This window comes from Heptranchias perlo, unplaced genomic scaffold (assembly GCF_035084215.1).
Source record: "Heptranchias perlo isolate sHepPer1 unplaced genomic scaffold, sHepPer1.hap1 HAP1_SCAFFOLD_47, whole genome shotgun sequence".
NCBI lineage: Eukaryota > Metazoa > Chordata > Chondrichthyes > Hexanchiformes > Hexanchidae > Heptranchias > Heptranchias perlo.
Genome location: NW_027139484.1, coordinates 6739073 through 6758572, shown reverse-complemented (window position 1 = coordinate 6758572; position 19500 = coordinate 6739073). Strand labels below are relative to the sequence as shown.

The window sequence follows — 19500 nt, the reverse complement described above, 5'->3', positions numbered from 1 at the left end:
TAATTTTAGAACAGTGCTAAATCTCCTCACCTCCTGCAGTGCTCATTAGTGTTAATATTAGAACAGTGGTAAATCTCCTCACCTCCATCCGTGCTCATTAGTGTTAATATTAGAACAGTGCTAAATCTCCTCACCTCCTGCAGTGCTCATTAGTGTTAATATTAGAACAGTGGTAAATCTCCTCACCTCCTACAGTGCTCATTAGTGTTAATATTAGAACAGTGGTAAATCTCCTCACCTCCGACAGTGCTCATTAGTGTTAATATTAGAACAGTGGTAAATCTCCTCACCTCCTACAGTGCTCATTAGTGTTAATATTAGAACATTGGTAAATCTCCTCACCTCCTACAGTGCCCATTCATGTTAATATTAGAACAGTGGGAAATTCTCCTCACCTCCTACAGTTCTCATTAGTGTTAATAGTAGAACAGTGGTAAATCTCCTCACCTCCTTCAGTGCTCAGTAATAATTTTGCTGACACCGTGAGGAATGTGGTAATTACATTCTAATAGAGGCATCAACCAGGACACTTCTCCATGAACACACGGACACTGTCACTGCCGATAGAGACCAGACGAATCACACCCAGCTATATATTGTATATGTGCTTGGTATCATAAAGATACCTGAAATTAATATCAAAATTCAACAAATCCAAAATATTTCATGTAAATCTGTGAGTAAAAATAATCCAATTGCCCCAGACTGTCTAAAACCGAGTGAAGGGTCATTGAATTCATCAATTCATCCAGATTTCCTTCCAGAATATTCACTACCTCAGGAATAAAGTTATTGCTGGCATGTACTGTGAGTTAATCTCACCAATCGGCCCTCCCATTGCAGAATCTCTGCCGACAGGAGCCCGTCTGGAACTGGGTTGTGGAGATTAGTGGGACTCACTGGATTTCACTGGGCAGCTGTCTGTGTCACTTCTGATGTGGAGTGTTGATCATAACACTTGGCAAATGCTCGAGCCCAGAGCTAACAGCTGTTGTACTGATGGGGGAGGAAGGACTTGATATCATGTTTAACAAGGCAACGTTCTCCTGCAAATTTTAATATTTCTGTCTAACCCTCCTATTAATATTATATTTATTACAGAGCAACAGAATCTGGGAACGTCTGTCACCACAATTGCTGATGGTTCAAACAGGGGAGAAGATCCAACATCTTCAACAAGAATGAGAATGGAAACAGGTAGGTTCAGAAAATTCTTTGAAATATTATTTCTGTCCTGACAAAGTGTTCAGATTACGAGCAGGAATCTGCAGCTCACACAGGAAGAGGTAACAGCACAGACACGGAGTAGCTAGAGGGAAGTGAGTGACCATCTAGAAGGACATTGCAGGAACAGCTGGACGGATCTCCTGAGTACTGGAACTGTCCAATAGATACCTGGTGTTACATACGAACATGCGAACATATGAATTAAGAGCAGGAGAAGGCCATTCGGCCCATCGACACTGCTCTGCCATTTGATAAGATCATTGCTGATCTGATTGTGACCTCAAACCGACTTTCCCGTCTACCTGCTCTAAACTTTGACTCGCTTGTTAATCAGAAAACTGTCGAACTCAGCCTTAAAAATATTCGCCAACCCTGCCTCCACCGCTCTCTGGATAAAAATAATTTAATAGTACAAAGTCAGCATGGCTTTATGAAGGGGAAGTCATGTCTGACAAATTTGCTTGAGTTCTTTGAGGACATAACGTACAGGGTGGATAAAGGGCAACCAGTGGACGTAGTGTATTTAGACTTACAGAAGGCATTCGACAAGATGCCACATAAAAGATTATTGCTCAAGATAAAGAATCACTGGATTGGGGGTAATATTCTGGCATGGGTAGAGGATTGGTTATCTAACAGGAAGCAGAGAGTTGGGATAAATGGTTCATTCTCGGACTGGCAACCAGTAGCCAGTAGTGTTCCACAGGGGTTGGTGCTGGGTCCCCAACTCTTTACAATCTATATTAATGATTTGGCGGAGGGGACCGAGTGTAACATATCAAAGTTTGCAGATGATACAAAGATGGGAGGGAAAGTAGAGAGTGAGGAGGACATAAAAACCTACAAGGGGATATCGACAGGCTGGGTGAGTGGGCGGAGATTTGGCAGATGCAATACAATATTGGAAAATGTGAGATTATGCACTTTGGCAGTAAAAATCAGAGAGCAAGTTATTATCTTAATGGCGAGAAACTGGAAAGTACTGCAGTGCAAAGGGATCTGGGGGTCCTAGTGCAAGAAAATCAAAAAGTTAGTATGCAGGTGCAGCAGGTGATCAAGAAGGCCAACGGAATGTTGACTTTTATTGCTAGGGGGATAGAATATAAAAACAGGGAGGTATTGCTGCAGTGAAATAAGGTATTGGTGAGACTGCACCTGGAATACTGCATATAGTTTTACTGTCCATACTTAAGGAAAGACATAGTTGCTCTCGAGGCAGTACATAGAAGGTTCACTAGGTTAATCCCGGGGATGAGTAGGTGGACATATGAGGAGAGGTTGAGTAGATTGGGCCTCTGCTCATTGGAGTTCAGAAGAATGAGAGGCGATCTTATTGAAACATGTAAGATTGTGAAGGGGCTTGATCGGGTGGATGGGGTAAGGATGTTCCCAAGGATCGGTGAAACTAGAACTAGGGGGCATAACCTTAGAATAAGGGGCTGCTCTTTCAAAACTGAGATGAGGGGAAACTTCTTCACTCAGAGGGTGGTAGGTCTGTGGAATTTGCTGCCCAAGGAAGCTGTGGAAGCTACATCATTAAATAAATTTAAAACAGAAATAGACAGTTTCCTAGAAGTAAAGGGAATTTGGGGTTACAGGGAGCGGGCAGGAAATTGGACATGAATTTAAATTTGAGATTAGGATCAGATCAGCCATGATCTTATTGAATGGCGGAGGAGGCTCGAGGGGCCGATTGGCCTACTCCTGCTCCTATTTCTTATGTTCTTATGTTCTTATGAAGCGAGTTCCACGGACTCACGACCCTCTGAGAGAAAAAAAATTGTCATCATCTCCGTATTAAATGGGCGATTCCTTATTTTAAACTGTGGTCCCTAGTTCTCGTCTCTCCCACAAGGTCAAACATCCCCTCAACTTCTCCCCCTTCTGGTCCCCTCAGGATCCGCTATGTTTCAAAAAGATCACCTCTCATTCTTCTAAACTCCACTGTATACAGGCCCAACTTGTCCAACTTTTACTCACAACATAATACCCTCATCCCAGGAATCAGTTGAGTGAACCTTCTCTGAACCGCCTCCAAAGCAATTATGTCCTTTCTTCAATAAGGCGACCAAAACTGCACACAGTACTCCAGTTGTGGTCTCATCAATGCCCTGTACAACTGGAGCAAAACATCCCTACTTTTATATCCCATTCCCCTTGCAATAAATGACGATATTCCATTTGCCTTCCTAACCAATTGCTGTACCTGCCTACTAACTTTTTGTGATTCATGTACTGGAACATCCAGATCCCTCTGTACCTCAGACTTCTGCAATCTCTCTCCATGTACATAACATACTGCTTTTCTATTCCTCTTGCCAAAGTGGACAAGTTCACATTTTCCCACATTATACTCCATCTGCCAAATTTTTGCCCACTCACTTAACCTATCTGTATCCCTTTGCAGACTCCTTATGTCCTCTTCACAACTTACTTTCCTACCTATTGTTTGTGACATCAACAAATTTAGCAACCATACATTCGGTCGCTTCATCCAAGTCATTGATATAGATTTTAAATAGTTAAGGCCCATGCACTGATCCCTGTGGCACTCCACTCGTTGCATCTCGCCAACCTGAAAATGACCCATTTATGCCTCCTCTCTGTTTCCTTTTAGCTGACCAATGCTTTATCCATGCTAATATGTTACCCCCCACACCATGAGCTCTTATTTTGTGTTGCAGCATTTAATGTGGCACCTTGTCAAAAGCCATCTGGAAATCCAAGTACACCACGTCCACAGGATCCCCGTCATCTATGTTGCTTGTTACTTCCTCAAAGAACTCTAATAAATTCGTCAAACTCGATTTCCCTTTCACAAAACCGTGTTAACGTTGCCTGATTGCATTGAAATTTTCTACGTGCCCTGCTTGAACCTCCTTAATAATAGGGGTTAGCGACTATAAGGTGGATAGAGACAGTGACTCAGAGGATGGTCTTCATGAGTAACAATGTGAGACTAGGGAGCAGGGGGACACCCGGAGAGGGGCGGCGGTGAGAGGCAGGTGGGACACAGGAATAGGAGAGCGATAGTGGTGGGAGACTCTATAGTCAGGGGAATGGAGAGACTCTTCTGCAGTCCTGAGCAGGTCCCGAATGGTAAGTTACCTTCCTGGTGTCAAAGTGAAGAACAACCTCGAACGTATGGGGCCATCTCTGGGAACGAAAGGAGAGCAGTGAGTAGTCGTGGTCGGGACCAATAAAACTGATAGATACACATTTATAGAGGGAATATTAAGGCAGTAGATTAAAAAAACAACGCCTCCAGGTGGTGATCTCCGGATAGTTTTGCACTGGGCCGCTGATTGAGTGAAATATGAGGCAGGTCAATTTGTGACTGCAGGGCTGGAGCAGGATGGAAGGGTTCATGGTCTCGGGGAGTAGAGTGAGTTCAGGGAGAAGGGAAGGAACGGTGACGGTCTGAACCGACCAACAATGGTTTTACAGACTGGGTGAATGGAGCAGGAGGGAAGGGTTCACGGTCTTGGGGACTAGAGTGAGTTCAGGGAGAAGGGAAGTGACGGTCACGGTCTGAACCGAGGAACAATGGTTTTACAGACTGGGTGAATGGTGCATTGGGAGGGTTTCAGCTGATATGACTAGAGGGTGGGAAATATCCGGTTCTGAGACAAGAGAGTGGAATTAATAGAACTGTTGTAACAGAACAGAAGATTTATGAAATAGTGAAAAGTTATTAGTAGTTAAAAAGGAAGGAGATTTTGAAATATTGAGAGAGAAAGTCACTTGGTATTTAAAAAAACAAGAAACGAGAATGGGTCAATATTTCAAAATTCGGAGTTTGGATTGTTTATTATGTCTGTGAAACGAAAAATCATTCCAAACACATTCGGAAAATCAGAAACATGACAGATGTGATCTGGTATCTGTAAGACAGGGCCTAAGTTTACACAGGGCTCAGAGCGAAATGCTCCTGGTTATAACATTTTGTCGGGAGAGAAAAATACCTCTGGTCGCCAGTATTAATAAAGGTTCAATGACAGAGCTGGAACAATAACAAATTGCATTTATGTCGCAAATTCAATGTGGTAAAACGACGCAGTGTGTGTAACAGGAGCGATTATCAAACAAAATTTGTCACTGAGTCAAATAAGGAGATATGAGGACGGGAGACCAAAAGCTTGGTCAAAGAGGTAGGTTTTAAGGAGAGTCTTAAAGGAGAACAGAGGGATGGAGAGGAGGAGAGGTGTAGAAAATAAGGCTGTTCCAGGGAGCTGTGATAAGATCGAATCCATATGTACACAGTTAAGTAATAGGAAGGGAAATAGCACAATTCTCGGTGGGTTTTGCAGGCCAGCAATCAGTGGAGGTTAGATAGAGGGGGAAGTGGGGGAAACTAGTTGAGGATGAAGGTTTGGGGAGATAAAAATTATTTCCTTCAATTTCTAAAAATGATGGAGGCAGTGAAAATGTTGGTGCACTGGAGGAGGATGTGGGACCATAGTTAGAGAAGGATTTGGATCTGAGAAACATCGCCGAGGTGACTAAATCACTGGGCCCAGAGATAACACACCCGAGGCTGTTAAAGGAAGTTAGAGAGGAGAGAGGAGGGACTCTGACCATAATTTCTCAATCCTCGTTTGTTATTAAAAATATCCAAGTGGACTGAAGGAGCCCAAGTAATGTCTCTGTTAAAATAGGGAGAGAGGGTCAACGGGTAAGTGGAGACCAATTAGTCTCCGTCAGTAGTGGGCAAACTCCTCGAATCTGTAATTCTTGGTCGAATTAGTGAATATTTAGAGATACAGGGGATGATGAGGGGAGGATGGAACGTATTCGCTGCAGACAAGCCGTATTTGACAAATTTAATACAGCTTTGTTGAGAGGTGACCATACAGGTCGATGGGATGTAGCACAGTTGGTGTATATGGGTTTTCAGAAGGTATTCCATAATGTGACTCACAGGAGGCTTCATCCGTTTGGTGTAAGAGGAAATGTAGCCGCCCGGATAGAAAGTCGATAATGTGTTTAGTTTTCTCCATTTTTGTTCACAGATCCGAACACTGCAATCACTGAGTTCCTGACAAAGTGCGACCATTACCAACTGTTCCAGTTGACGAAATTCTACCGGGACAGACTAGAACAGGCGATTGAAGAAGGGGTGGACGGAGTCAGCTCGTTGTTAACGTACGAGAGGCATTTCAGTGGACAGGAACATCGGGTAAGTGGGAGGGACACAGAATAAGTTTGGATTATTTAAATATCACAGAACTAAAATGATATCAGATCTTTGAATTATAGAATGTGAGTGAACAGAAACAGGGCAAATAGGAAAGAAATGGATCAAACTGAAAATACAGTGAATCTGAAACAATGATAGGAAAAGGTGAAAATACCCAGCGGATCGATCAGTATCTGTATAAAGGGCAGGGGAACGGTTCGGGAATAACTCTTCTGTTGTCTGAAAACAAAATGGAAACAGTTTTTGTGGGACTGGGAAAAGGAGGGACCAATATATTAATTATTATTCTTTACAGAAAGTCGTTGATCTTGTGGAGAAGGGAAACAGGGCGGACAGTTCCAAACTTCTCCTAAATCTGGTGATGGAGAAAGGCTCTCGGGCCCGAAGGGTGATGTGGGAATCCTTTGTGAAAATGCACCATGCGGTACCAAAGTTGGACAAAATACTTAAAGAGATGCAGGAAATTGGTACGGTAAAATCACACACTGAATTCAATTTCAGATTGAAACACTACAGAATTTACTATAATATTACACAGATCAGATTTCATGAAAGCTCATTGATTTAAACAGGTCCTGATCCATTTGATTATATGAACATCGGACGAGGTTTATATGAAATACCCAATCACCTGAAAGGTAAGTGGTGAAATAGGGATTTCAAACTGTTTATTTCACTTCTGAGAATAAGAATGTTTGACTGTTGTCATTTATTAGAGATTGTCACAATCTGGGAATCAGAAATTCAAGGGCTGGGAAACAGAAATTAAGCTCGTTCAGATTTGTCATTAATACTCAACTATTCTGAATAGATTCAAATTACAGATCATAAGATTTCTGAATTATCCATAAATATGTGGAGGTTGCATTATTTCACTTTATCCAGCTGCTGATCGTTGTCACTTTTGAAATCCCCATACACACCTGGCAGGATCCTGATACACTGTGAATCCCCATGCACACCTGGCAGGATCCTGATACACTGTGAATCCCCATACACACCTGGGAGGATCCTGATACACTGTGAATCCCCATACACACCTGGCAGGATACTGATACACTGTGAATCCCCATACACACCTGGCAGGATCCTGATACATTGTGAATCCCCATACACACCTGGCAGGATACTGATACACTGTGAATCCCCATACACATCTGGCAGGATCCTGAGACACAGTGAATCCCCATGCACACCTGGCAGGATCCTGATACACTGTGAATCCCCACACACACCTGGCAGGATACTGATACATTGTGAATCCCCATACACATCTGGCAGGATCCTGAGACACTGTGAATCCCCATACACACCTGGCCCGATCCTGAGACACTATGAATCTCCATACACACCTGGCAGTTCCTGATACACTGTGAAATCCGCATACACACCTGGCAGGATACCTAAATGCCGCCATGACTTTCTGGACTCACAAGTAAAGAGCAGTGCCTTGAGACGGATGCTGTGGGTCACCTGCTCCCCGAGATATCTGAACCACCATCAACTGTCGGGAAATTGGTGGAGAAATGCAAAACATTAAAAATGATTTCATTTCACAGCACAGAATGAGACATCAAAGTGTTCGGTCTGATCTGAGAAGATGCGCAGATGTTCACACAATAGATCATTAATCCGTGGAGAAATGTGAGGGAAAGACAATGTTCAGGGTAATTAGGAAGTTTTGAGCTGGCTTCCTAATGGCAGTGAAAGAGAGAACATATTCTACTCAAGGAATAGTCCTTTGACTCAGGGTCTTTTTTGAACCCAATGGAATGACTGATTACAGTGAAAAAGAGAACTTATTCTACTCAAGGAATAGTCCTTTAACTCAGGGGTCTTTTTTGAACCCAATGGAATGACTGATTACAGTGAAAGTGAGAACTTATTCTACTCAAGGAATAGTCCTTTGACTCAGGGTCTTTTTTGAACCCAATGGAATGACTGATGGCAGTGCAAGATAGAACTTATTCTACTCACAGAATGGTCCTTTATCTCAGGGTCTTTTTAGACCTAATGGAATGACTAATGGAAACAGATTTGTAATTTCCCAAACCTGCATTGTTGGAAATTCAGACGAAAATGAAACAACGGAGTTTAATTATTGTGAGAACAGTTGAAATGAACTGTGAATGATCACTACTCTAACATTACACGGAGTGATGTGGGCAGTAGTCCTAATTCTAATTCTAATCGGTGATATGACAGGACTATTCTAAAAACACATTCAATGTAGGTGCAAAACTGCTGCAAAATTATTCGCAATTTCCGAGACAAAATAAAACAGGAGAATGATGAGGGACAGGAAAAGGTCATTTGGCGCAAATAAGACTGTCCCTGTTAGAGAGATGACTCAAACTACCGCTCCTCTCAGTGTATTCACAGAAACACGTTCAATTATCTCGTCACCCCACTTACACTGACCCTTTAGTGTCCTTCGTTGGTAATAGGTCACTACCCTCTTACCCTTTGGGTGAGAAAATTACCCTGACTTCCCTTCTCCGATATTCATTATTTTGTTGATTGAGCCTGTTTCCTGTTTCCGATGTGTATATTCAAGAATCAGATCGACATATTTTTTGGACACCAAGGGAATCAATGGATATGTGATACGGCGGGAAAGTGGATTTGAGGTAGATCAGCCATGATCTAAATGAATGGCGCAGCAGGCTCGAGGGTCCGTATGTTCTACTCCTGCTCCTGTTTCTTATGTTCTTGTATCCTTACTAATATTGCAACATTGAAACATTTCAATACCGAAGTCTCTTGCACAAACAAAACACATGATACCCTCTCACCATTTTCTAGATCTAAATTCCTAATACCTTACATCATCTTTCTGATTCCCCTCTGTACCTTCAGAATGGCAGTGACCTTTATCTGTCAACAGGTGACTATAGAAGTGCAGGTAATACTTCAGATAACATACCCGAGTCCTGAAACAATAAGAATTTAACTACTCAGTCTGTACCTCTCCCAGTGCAAACAACACCCCAGATAAACTGCCCGAGGTCTGATACAATTACAGTGGAACTCCTGTCCATTCAGAATCTGTCCCTCTCCCAATGCCCACAATATCCCAGATAACCTGCCCCAGGTCTGATACAATAACAGTGGAACTTCGGTCCATTCACAGTCTGTCCCTCTCACAGTGCCCACAATATCCCAGATAACCTTCCCGAGGTCTGATACAATAATATTGGGACTTCTGTCCATTCACATTCTGTCCCTATCCCAAAACCGTATTTCCCACTTCCACAAAAGGTCAGCAACACTGAGAGTTTCATAGATTGATACATTACAGAATCATAGAATCACAGAAGTTACAACATGGAAACAGGCCCTTCGGCCCAACATGTCCATGTCGCCCAGTTTATACCACTAAGCTAGTCCCAATTGCCTGCACTTGGCCCATATCCCTCTATACCCATCTTACCCATGTAACTGTCCAAATGCTTTTTAAAAGACAAAATTGTACCCGCCTCTACTACTGCCTCTGGCAGCTCGTTCCAGACACTCACCACCCTTTGAGTGAAAAAATTGCCCCTCTGGATCCTTTTGTATCTCTCCCCTCTCACCTTAAATCTATGCCCCCTCGTTATAGACTCCCCTACCTTTGGGAAAAGATTTTGACTATCGACCTTATCGATGCCCCTCATTATTTTATAGACTTCAATAAGATCACCCCTTAACCTCCTTATCTCCAGGGAAAAAAGTCCCAGTCTATCTAATCTCTCCCTATAAGTCAAACCATCAAGTCCCGGTAGCATCCTAGTAAATCTGATCTGCACTCTTTCTAGTTTAATAATATCCTTTCTATAATAGGGTGACCAGAACTGTACACAACTTTCCAAGTGTGGCCTTACTAATGTCTTGTACAACTTCAACAAGACATCCCAACTCCTGTATTCAATGTTCTGACCAACGAAACCAAGCATGCCGAATGCCTTCTTCACCATCCTATACACCTGTGACTCCACTTTCAAGGAGCTATGAACCTGTACTCCTAGATCTCTTTGTTCTATAACTCTCCCCAACGCTCTACCATTAACGGAGTAGGTCCTGGCCCGATTCGATCTACCAAAATGCATCACCTCACATTTATCTAAATTAAACTCCATCTGCCAATCATCGGTCCACTGGCCCAATTTATCAAGATCCCGTTGCAATCCTAGATAACCTTCTTCACTGTCCACAATGCCACCAATCTTGGTGTCATCTGCAAACTTACTAACCATGCCTCCTAAATTCTCATCTAAATCATTAATATAAATAACAAATATAAGCGGACCCAGCACCGATCCCTGAGGCACACCGCTGGTCACAGGCCTCCAGTTTGATAACAACCCTCTACACCCACCCTCTGTCTTCTGTCTTCAAGCCAATCTTGTATCCAATTGGCTACCTCACCTTGGATCCCGTGAGATTTAAACTTATGTAACAACCTACCATGGGGTACCTTGTCAAAGGCTTTGCTGAAGTCCATGTAGACCACGTCTACTGCACAGCCCTCATCTATCTTCTTAGTTACCCCTTCAAAAAACTCAATCAAATTCGTGAGACATGATTTTCCTCTCACAAAACCATGCTGACTGTTCCTAATCATTCCCTGCCTCTCCAAATGAAAATTAGAACCTCCATTTTCGTATAACCAGGACGATGTGATGATTTGCAATGAGATTTCTGTAGTACAGGGCAGGGCTGACAGTATTAACCATTGGACGGAAAATATCACCTTCATAGAAATCTCCATGTTCAATAAATATTACAATCAAGTGAGGATTTGAAACTTGTCTCTGCCGTTGTTCAATTTCAAGCGAGATTTTCAGTAACTGAGATTAATTTCCTGCTCGCACCTCTATTGAAGCTGTGAATTAACTCTCGGAACATTTTACTGAATAGTAAAGTGATATTGAGAACGTTTTTTTTATGTCAATACAACTAACATTAAGAACCACTTTCTGTCTGTTCTAATTGAAGATGTTCAACAGAAACACAAGGAAACACTCCGGGTCCAAACTGAAACACTGAGAGTGAACACGATCCTAATAAAGGAGAAGGTTAAGATTTTCCAGCTGGTCACTCTATACACTGAGCTAACGGTCATTTCTACTGTTCGAGATCGGACACTTGTAGAACATGAACTGCTGGCAAGAGGCCGAGACCACGAAGAGTGGAGAGAGAAACATCTCCGGAGAGAACTGGAAAAAATCCGAACTGATCAATTGTTCCAGAGCAGTTTTTCCAGGAGAAAATCCAAATCAGGGAGTTCAGCAGCAGTGAGCGGAGTCGCGGGGATTGGAAAAACAACAATGGTACAAAAGATTGTTTATGACTGGGCCACTGGGAAAATATACCCACACTTTCAATTTCTGTTCAGTTTTAAATTCCGGGATTTGAACGCTATTAACTGTAGAATAAACCTGAGAAATCTGATCCTGGATCTGTATCCTTACTTTGTGAATATTCTGGGAGAGCTCTGGAAGAACCCAGAGAGATTACTGTTTATATTCGATGGTTTAGATGAATTCAAGGACAGCATCGATTTTGCTGACAAACGGAGAAATACAGAAAGTCAGTACATGTGCACAGATCCTGAAGACCAGTGTGAAGTGTCTGACATTGTGTACAGTTTAATACAGCACAGGCTGCTCCCAGGATGTTCAGTGCTCGTGACCAGCCGCCCCACTGCATTACATTTATTGGAAAAGGCTGAGATCAGTGTCTGGGCTGAAATCCTGGGATTTGTTGGTGAAGAACGGAAGGAATATTTCAACAAGTATTTTGAAGATCAGGTGGTGGCAGCAGCTGTTTTCAAACATGTGGAGGAGAACGAGCTCCTGTACACCATGTGTTACAACCCTTCCTACTGCTGGATCCTCGGTCTGTCACTGGGTCCCTTCTTCACACAAAGAGACAGGAAACAGCAGCGAGTTCCCAAGACCATCACCCAACTATATTCCTACTATATTTACAACATTCTGAAAAACCATGGCCGAGAGATTGAATCCCCCCGTGATGTGTTACTGAAGATCGGTGAAATGGCCTTCACAGGAGTCTCCGAGAAGAAGATTGTGTTTAGAAATGGAGATTTGATCAAGTACAATCTGCAACCTTCCCAGTTCCTGTCTGGGTTCATGATGGAACTTTTGGAGAGAGATGATTCTGCCCAGAGTGTGGTTTACACATTCCCGCACCTCACAATCCAAGAGTTTGTAGCCGCACTCGCACAATTCCTGACTCCAGATCCAGGGGACATCCGGAAACTCCTCACTGAAGCCCACAGCAAGGAAGATGGGCGATTTGAGATATTTCTCCGTTTTGTTGTTGGTCTCTCCTCCTCACAGTCAGCTCGGCCCCTGGAGGAGTTTCTCGGTCCATTTCTTCATCAAACAATCTGCGGAGTGATTGACTGGGTGAAGGAGAAGGTTGAAGTCCAGATTGGAAACATAGCGAGTGAAACTGGTAAAAGGGACCTCCTGAACACATTCCACTACCTGTTTGAGTCTCAGAATCAAACACTGGCTCGGGTAACAGTGGGATCTGTGGAAACACTTACATTTAAGGAATTGGGACTGACTCCGATTGACTGTGCGGTGCTGTCTCATGTCATTGGACTCTGTGACACAATAAAAGTCCTCGATCTGGAGAACTGCTTCATTCTGTGTGAAGGACTCCAGCGGCTGAGATCCGTACTGCACAAATGTCAGGTGTTGAGGTAACTGTTTATTTGTCTCTTACTGTTCGGCCAATTGTAGAACAGTCACGGATTGTATTGTTGCTCCGTAATGAAGGGAAACAAACAGTTCAGTTAAACCAGAGAGAAGCAGATTCAACACAAATATGACAAATGATAAGAGGATCGGTTAGTAATTCCCTGAGGACTGGAGAATCTAAAATGGATCCTTGTGATCAAGTCGGGATTTTACAGTCTTTATCGGATCAGTAAATACAGGTCACTGAAAGAGTCTGATAATTTAATTGTAATAAATGATATTTATTGCTGTTTTTCTCACTGCCTGAGATACGTCCATTGAAGAGGCTCCTTCTCACTGTTACTTACACGTAGTCTGTGTGTCTGGGCATCCCACCCTCTTACCGAGGTGTGTGGACAAGTAACAGTCACCGGACTGTGATCGTGTGTGGGAGAGGGAAGCAGAAACACCAAACATTTAGTAACAAAGAGCAAAACACAGCTTTCGGGCAGTCAACCGCCAGTGGGTGGGCTGAGCTATCCCCGCAGGACGTCGGTCCGTTATCTTAACTCATCAATGACACAGCCCTTCACACTCTCCAATACATCCATCATCTCTTCACCCAGCTGGCAGCACTCGTGCCTCTGAGTCAGAATGTCGTGGATTCAGGCCCCTCGCTCATTAATCCAGGCCGACACTTCAGTGGGATTTGGGAACTAAAATCTGCCGGTAAAAAGCTTCCAATCTAACAGGTTTTGAAAGTCCATGAGTACAGACACACACCGGTCAGCGGTGGGGCCTCACACACAGTGGGAGGCTCCTGGGTTAACCAGGAGCAGTGAACCCGGGAATTACTCGTAATCTGTTACGTGTGTGAGGCCCCGCTCGAGGAGGGAACTTCAGAAAATTCCCCAAAAACTGTCGGGCCCGTTACACCTGAAATAAATGTAGAGACAGTTTAATGGGAATAAAGTGAGAGACTCCCCTCCCCGATAAACTAGGAGTACAGGGACATTTAAAACTTGTAACAGGACAGAATAAACTTTCCTTGTTACATAAAATCCTGGGGGACGGATTTTGCACCAGCAGTTCACGCCGTTTCACAATATATCCCTAACCCCGAGATATTATATAGATTAATATAATACTACATAAAGTACAGGTAATCACCGCTTTATCATTTAATTAAGTGAAAATCGCCCCATTCCCATAAAATCTCGGATTTGAGAAACAGCAGAAAGTTTCCCCAAACATGACGGGACCGGTCACTGACCTCCAGGAGGGTGATTCTGATCATCAGGGAATGAGACCGAACTGAGGGACATTTAAAGGTTTCACACAGTCAGCACTTTATTTAGTAAATACATTTACTGAGAATGGCTGAATACATGGATCGTTGGACAGAATGAGATTCATTGTCAGTGACAGGGAAATCTGGTTATTAATTTCCTGAAGATTTTTCAGTGTTTCCTGTAATATCAGAGAGAAATTGTGAGATTGGGGATTGGATTCAGTTTGTTTCTCACTCTCTGTCTGTTTGTGTTTAGACTGGGGAGAAATGAACTGGGAGATTCAGGAATGAAACTACTGTCTGCGGCTCTGAGGAACCCGGACTGTGAAATACAGAAACTGGAGTAAGTATCAGACTGTGTGAGATTGTGTTTATAATAACTGGATGTCTAACACGGTACATTAATGTCAGTATAAGTAATAATAATACATATAAATACTGGAAATTTACTCTGATTTCTATTATCTCTGCTCGTCTCTCTCCTCTCTCTGATCTCCAGGTTATGTGATAATGATCTCACAGCTTCTTGTACCGAGGATCTCTCCTCCGCTCTCAGTACAAACCGGTCACTGACGGTTCTGGACCTGGGTTATAATAAACTGGGAGATTCAGGAGTGAAACTACTGTCTGCGGCTCTGAGGAACCCGGACTGTAAAATACAGGAACTGGAGTAAGTATCAGATTGTGTGAGATTGTATTTATAATAACTGGATGTCTAACACTGTACATTAATGTCAGTATAAGTAATAATAATACAAATAAATACTTGGGATTTACTCTGATTTCTATTATCTCTGCTCGTCTCTCTCTTTTTCTCTCTCGCTGATCTCCAGGTTACGCGCTAACGATCTCACAATTTCTTGTACCGAGGATCTCGTCTCCGCTCTCAGTACAAACCGGTCACTGACGGTTCTGGACCTGAGTAATAATAAACTGGGAGATTCAGGAGTGAAACTGCTGTCTGTGGCTCTGAGGAACCCGGACTGGAAAATACAGGAACTGGGGTAAGTATCAGACTGTGTGAGATTGTGTTCATAATAACTGGATGTCGAACACGGTACATTAATATCAGTATAAGATATAATACTACAAAAAACACTGGGAATTGACTCTGATTCCTCCATTTCTCTCTCTCTCCTCTCTTTGTGATCACCAGGTTATGTGATAACGATCTCACAGTTTCTTGTACCGACGTTCTCTCCTCCGCTCTCAGTACAAACCGGTCACTGACGGGTCTGGACCTGAGTGATAATAAACTGGGAGATTCAGGAGTGAAACTATTGTCTGCGGCTCTGAGGAACCCGGACTGTAAAATACAGGAACTGCGGTAAGTATCAGACTGTGTGAGATTGTGTTTATAATAACTGGATGTCTAACACTGTACATTAATGTCAGTGCAAGTAATAATAATTCAATAAACACTGGGAATTTACTCTGATTCCTCTGTCTCCCCCTCTCTCCTCTCTCTCTGATCTCCAGGTTATGTGATAACGATCTTACAGATTCTTGTACCGAGGATTTCGTCTCCGCTCTCATTACAAACCGGTCACTGATGGTTCTGGACCTGGGTAATAATAAACTGGGAGATTCAGGAGTGAAACTACTGTCTGCGGCTCTGAGGAACCCGGACTGTAAAATACAGACACTCGGGTAAGTATCAGACTGTGAGATTGTGTTTATAATAACTGAATGTCTAACACTGTATATTAATATCAGTATCAGCAATAATAATACAAATAAATACTGGGAATTCACCCTGATTCCTGTTATTTCTCTCTCTCTGATCCCCAGTCTGTACAATGTCGGTCTCTCAGATTCTTGTACCGAGGATCTCGGCTCCGCTCTCAGTACAAACCGGTCATTGACGGGTCTGAACCTGGGATTAAACTCCTTCACAGACCGATCTATCCCCACTCTCCGCTCCCTTATACTGACCTGCAGGAGTCTGGAGCGGATCTGGTGAGTGTTTGTGTGAATGTTTAATGCAATAAATAAAATATCACTGGGATTCAGTCCCTTTTATGGGTAATATTTGTCTGTAATTATTATTGAAATATTAACCCCAGTCTCCCTGTTATTTACACTGTTGTTCAATCTGTTTATTTCCTGTTAAATCTTTAATCTGTTTCAGGCTGGGGGGGAATCAGTTCGGTTCAAACGGAAAGAATCAGCTGAAGTCACTGCGGGAATCCAGACCCGGACTGAAAGTGGGAGTGTGAACATTTCAATTTATAACCATTCCTGGTCTCATTCTATGAACATTTCAATTTATAACCATTACTGGTCTCATTATATGAACATTTCAATTTATAACCAGTCCTGGTCTCATTAACTGGACATTTCGGCCGATTCTCTGTCCCTCCCCTTTAACGGGCCGTGCTCCAGGTTGAAATCCGAACGGCCCTTGAACGGTTTCCAGCTCGAGCTGAGCGAGCGTCGTCTCCCATTGTGACGTCAGAGGCCCAGCGACAGGGTCACGAGACTCAGTCACCCGGTCCCCCAGCGCTGATTCTGCAGGATATCCGGGGATTGATGGTCCCCAATGGGACACTGGGTCAATGGACAGACAGGAAGGGCCCAGGGTGGGGCTCAGTCTGGGCTGCAGTGGGACACTGGGTCAATGTACAGACAGGAAGGGCCCAGGGTGGGGCTCAGTCTAGGCTGCAGTGGGAAACTGGGTCAATGTACAGACAGGAAGTGCCCAGAGTGGGGCACAGTCTGGGCTGCAGTGGGACACTGGGTCAATGTACAGACAGGAAGGTCCCAGGGTGGGGCTCAGTCTGGGCTGAAGTGGGACACTGGGTCAATGTACAGACAGGAAGGGCCCAGGGTGGGGCTCAGTCTGGGCTGCAGTGGGGCACTGTGTCAATGTACTGACAGGAAGGGCCCAGGGTGGGGCTCAGTCTGGGCTGTAGTGGGACACTGGATAAATGTACAGACAGGAAGGGCCCAGGGTGGGGCTCAGTCTGGGGTGCAGTGGGACACTGGGTCAATATACAGACAGGAAGGGCCTAGGGTGGGGCTCAGTCTGGGCTGCAGTGAGACACGGGGTCAAGGTACAGACAGGAAGAGACCAGGGTGGGGCTTAGTCTGGACTGCAGTGAGACACTGGGTCAATGTACAGACAGGAAGGGCCCAGGTTGGGGCTCAGTCTGGGCTTCAGTGGGACACTGGATCAATGTACAGACAGGAAGGGCCCAGGGTGGGGCTCAGTCTGGGCTGCAGTGGGACACTGGGTGAATGATCAAACGAGAAGTTTCCAGTGCAACAAGTGTCCCTCTGTACAGTGTAAGTCCCCCCCAGTGAGGAGTCGGACTCAGTAACAAGTATCCCTGCAACCCTCCAAAACCTCTGTGATCCTCCAATTTTGGCCTCTTGTACATCCCACACTCCCTTTGCTCCACCATTGGCGGTCGTACCTTTAGCCGTCTCGGCCCTAATCTCTGGAATTCCCTCCCTAAACCTCTCCGCCTCTCTCTCCTCCTTTAAAAGCCTTCTTAAAACCTACCTCTTTGCCCAAGCTTTTGGTCATCTGTCCGAATACCTCCTTGTGTGGCTCGGTGTCACAGGATTCGCTCCTGTGATGCGCCCTGTGACGTTTTACTACTATAAAGGTGCAATATAAATGTAAGTTGTTGTTTGTGTGCTGTTTTAATAAAACTCCACCGCTTACTTCAGCTCAGGCCTGACCGCGTTATTTTTCTTAATGGTGTTCGTGTTTTAAAATATTGACTAAGGGATCCTTGAAATTACATTCCTCCTCCTCCAAGAGGCATCGCAGACGTGACTGTTTGGTCGAGTGAAACGTGTGTGTGTGAGCGGGGCGGACGGCGGGGGAGTCTTATTCGGGAGGCTGGATGTGCTGTTTACACAAAATGATGAGATGGACTGTGAGCCAAAGAACTCAGCAGGGACCCCACAAAATGGCCTGCCGACATGCAACGCAAAATGGCCGCCAGACACCTGCCCCAAAATGGCCGACGTGGACCCGCTGCAAAATCACAGAATGATCGATCACAAAAGGAAGACATTCGGCCCATCGTGCCGGTGTCGGCTCTTTTAAAAAGCCATCCAGATAGTCCCATTACCCTGATATTTCCTCGTGGCCAACACACTTTTCCTTTTCCAGTAATTATCTAATTCCCTTTTGAAAGTTACTATTGAATCTGCTTCCACCTCCCTTTCAGGCAGTGAATTGCAGATCATTACAACTCGCTGCATAAAAAATAATCCTTCCTCATCTCACCTCTGGCTCTTCTGATAATTATTTTGAATCTGTGTCCTCTGGTTACCGACCCTCTGCCACTGGAAACAGTTTCTCCTCATTTACTCCATCAAAACACCTCAAATGGCCGCTCTGTCCCCTCAAAGTTGTTCCATCTCCCCGAAACACAAGCATCATTTTGAAATTATAACAAACCCTCGAAGCCCGTACAGGAGTTCATTTTCCGATGTTATTCTCCTCTCGGCCCCTGTTTGTCTCACACTGGATTAACGTGTTTGTATAACATTGCAGGCCGGGCTACTTTAACCTGATTAATTCACAACGGTCACAATCGAACAGGAACATGTTAAACCGAGGCCCCAAAACCAGGGCCCAGAGAGGAAATTAAACCCCAGGGCAATAAACAGATTGAACTCACTTGGGCCCTACTTGGATGCAGCCTTTGGAGGAGGTCTCGGCCGTTCCCCTGTCAGGGAGGCAATGGGCACCCCAGTGTGATCAAAGAGTGGCAGCCTTTAGATTTGGAACACGACCAGAACAACAACTACAGACGGCCAGCAAGGCGACATCTTGGACAAATGGCGGAAATTTCGGCGGCCATATTGGATAAAAACAGTGGCAAGTACGGCGGCCATCTGGGACAAATGTCACGAGTATGGCAGCCATCTTGGACGAAATGGCGGGAAAGTACCGCACAGCGTATCCCCAGTGATACAACAGTGACCCCAGAGTGCAGCAGGGATCCCATATTGCACGCAGTTACCTCAGAGTGATCGCAGATTGGCAATCTTTATATTTAGATCACCACCACAACAATTACTACTACTACAACGACAACTCGTATTTATAATATATATATACATAT

At 44.1% G+C, this 19500-nt stretch overlaps 1 protein-coding gene across 4 annotated transcripts in view; it reads left to right on the top strand.

Annotated features, from left to right (window-relative positions):
• The window catches only part of LOC137313371 (NACHT, LRR and PYD domains-containing protein 12-like), a 46965-nt gene extending 28878 nt beyond the window's left edge, over positions 1–18087 (top strand). For all 4 annotated transcript variants that reach the window (XM_067979499.1, XM_067979498.1, XM_067979500.1 and 1 more), the window contains 12 exons: positions 1102–1197; positions 6240–6406; positions 6723–6894; positions 7000–7065; positions 11405–13142; positions 14667–14753; positions 14910–15080; positions 15244–15414; positions 15567–15737; positions 15890–16060; positions 16202–16369; positions 16542–18087. In XM_067979499.1, the coding sequence (XP_067835600.1) occupies positions 1182–1197; positions 6240–6406; positions 6723–6894; positions 7000–7065; positions 11405–13142; positions 14667–14753; positions 14910–15080; positions 15244–15414; positions 15567–15737; positions 15890–16060; positions 16202–16369; positions 16542–16629 (3186 nt within the window). In that variant the 5' untranslated portion in view covers positions 1102–1181 and the 3' untranslated portion in view covers positions 16630–18087. The remainder of the gene's footprint in view (positions 1–1101; positions 1198–6239; positions 6407–6722; positions 6895–6999; positions 7066–11404; positions 13143–14666; positions 14754–14909; positions 15081–15243; positions 15415–15566; positions 15738–15889; positions 16061–16201; positions 16370–16541) is intronic.
• Positions 18088–19500: the final 1413 nt, after the last annotated feature.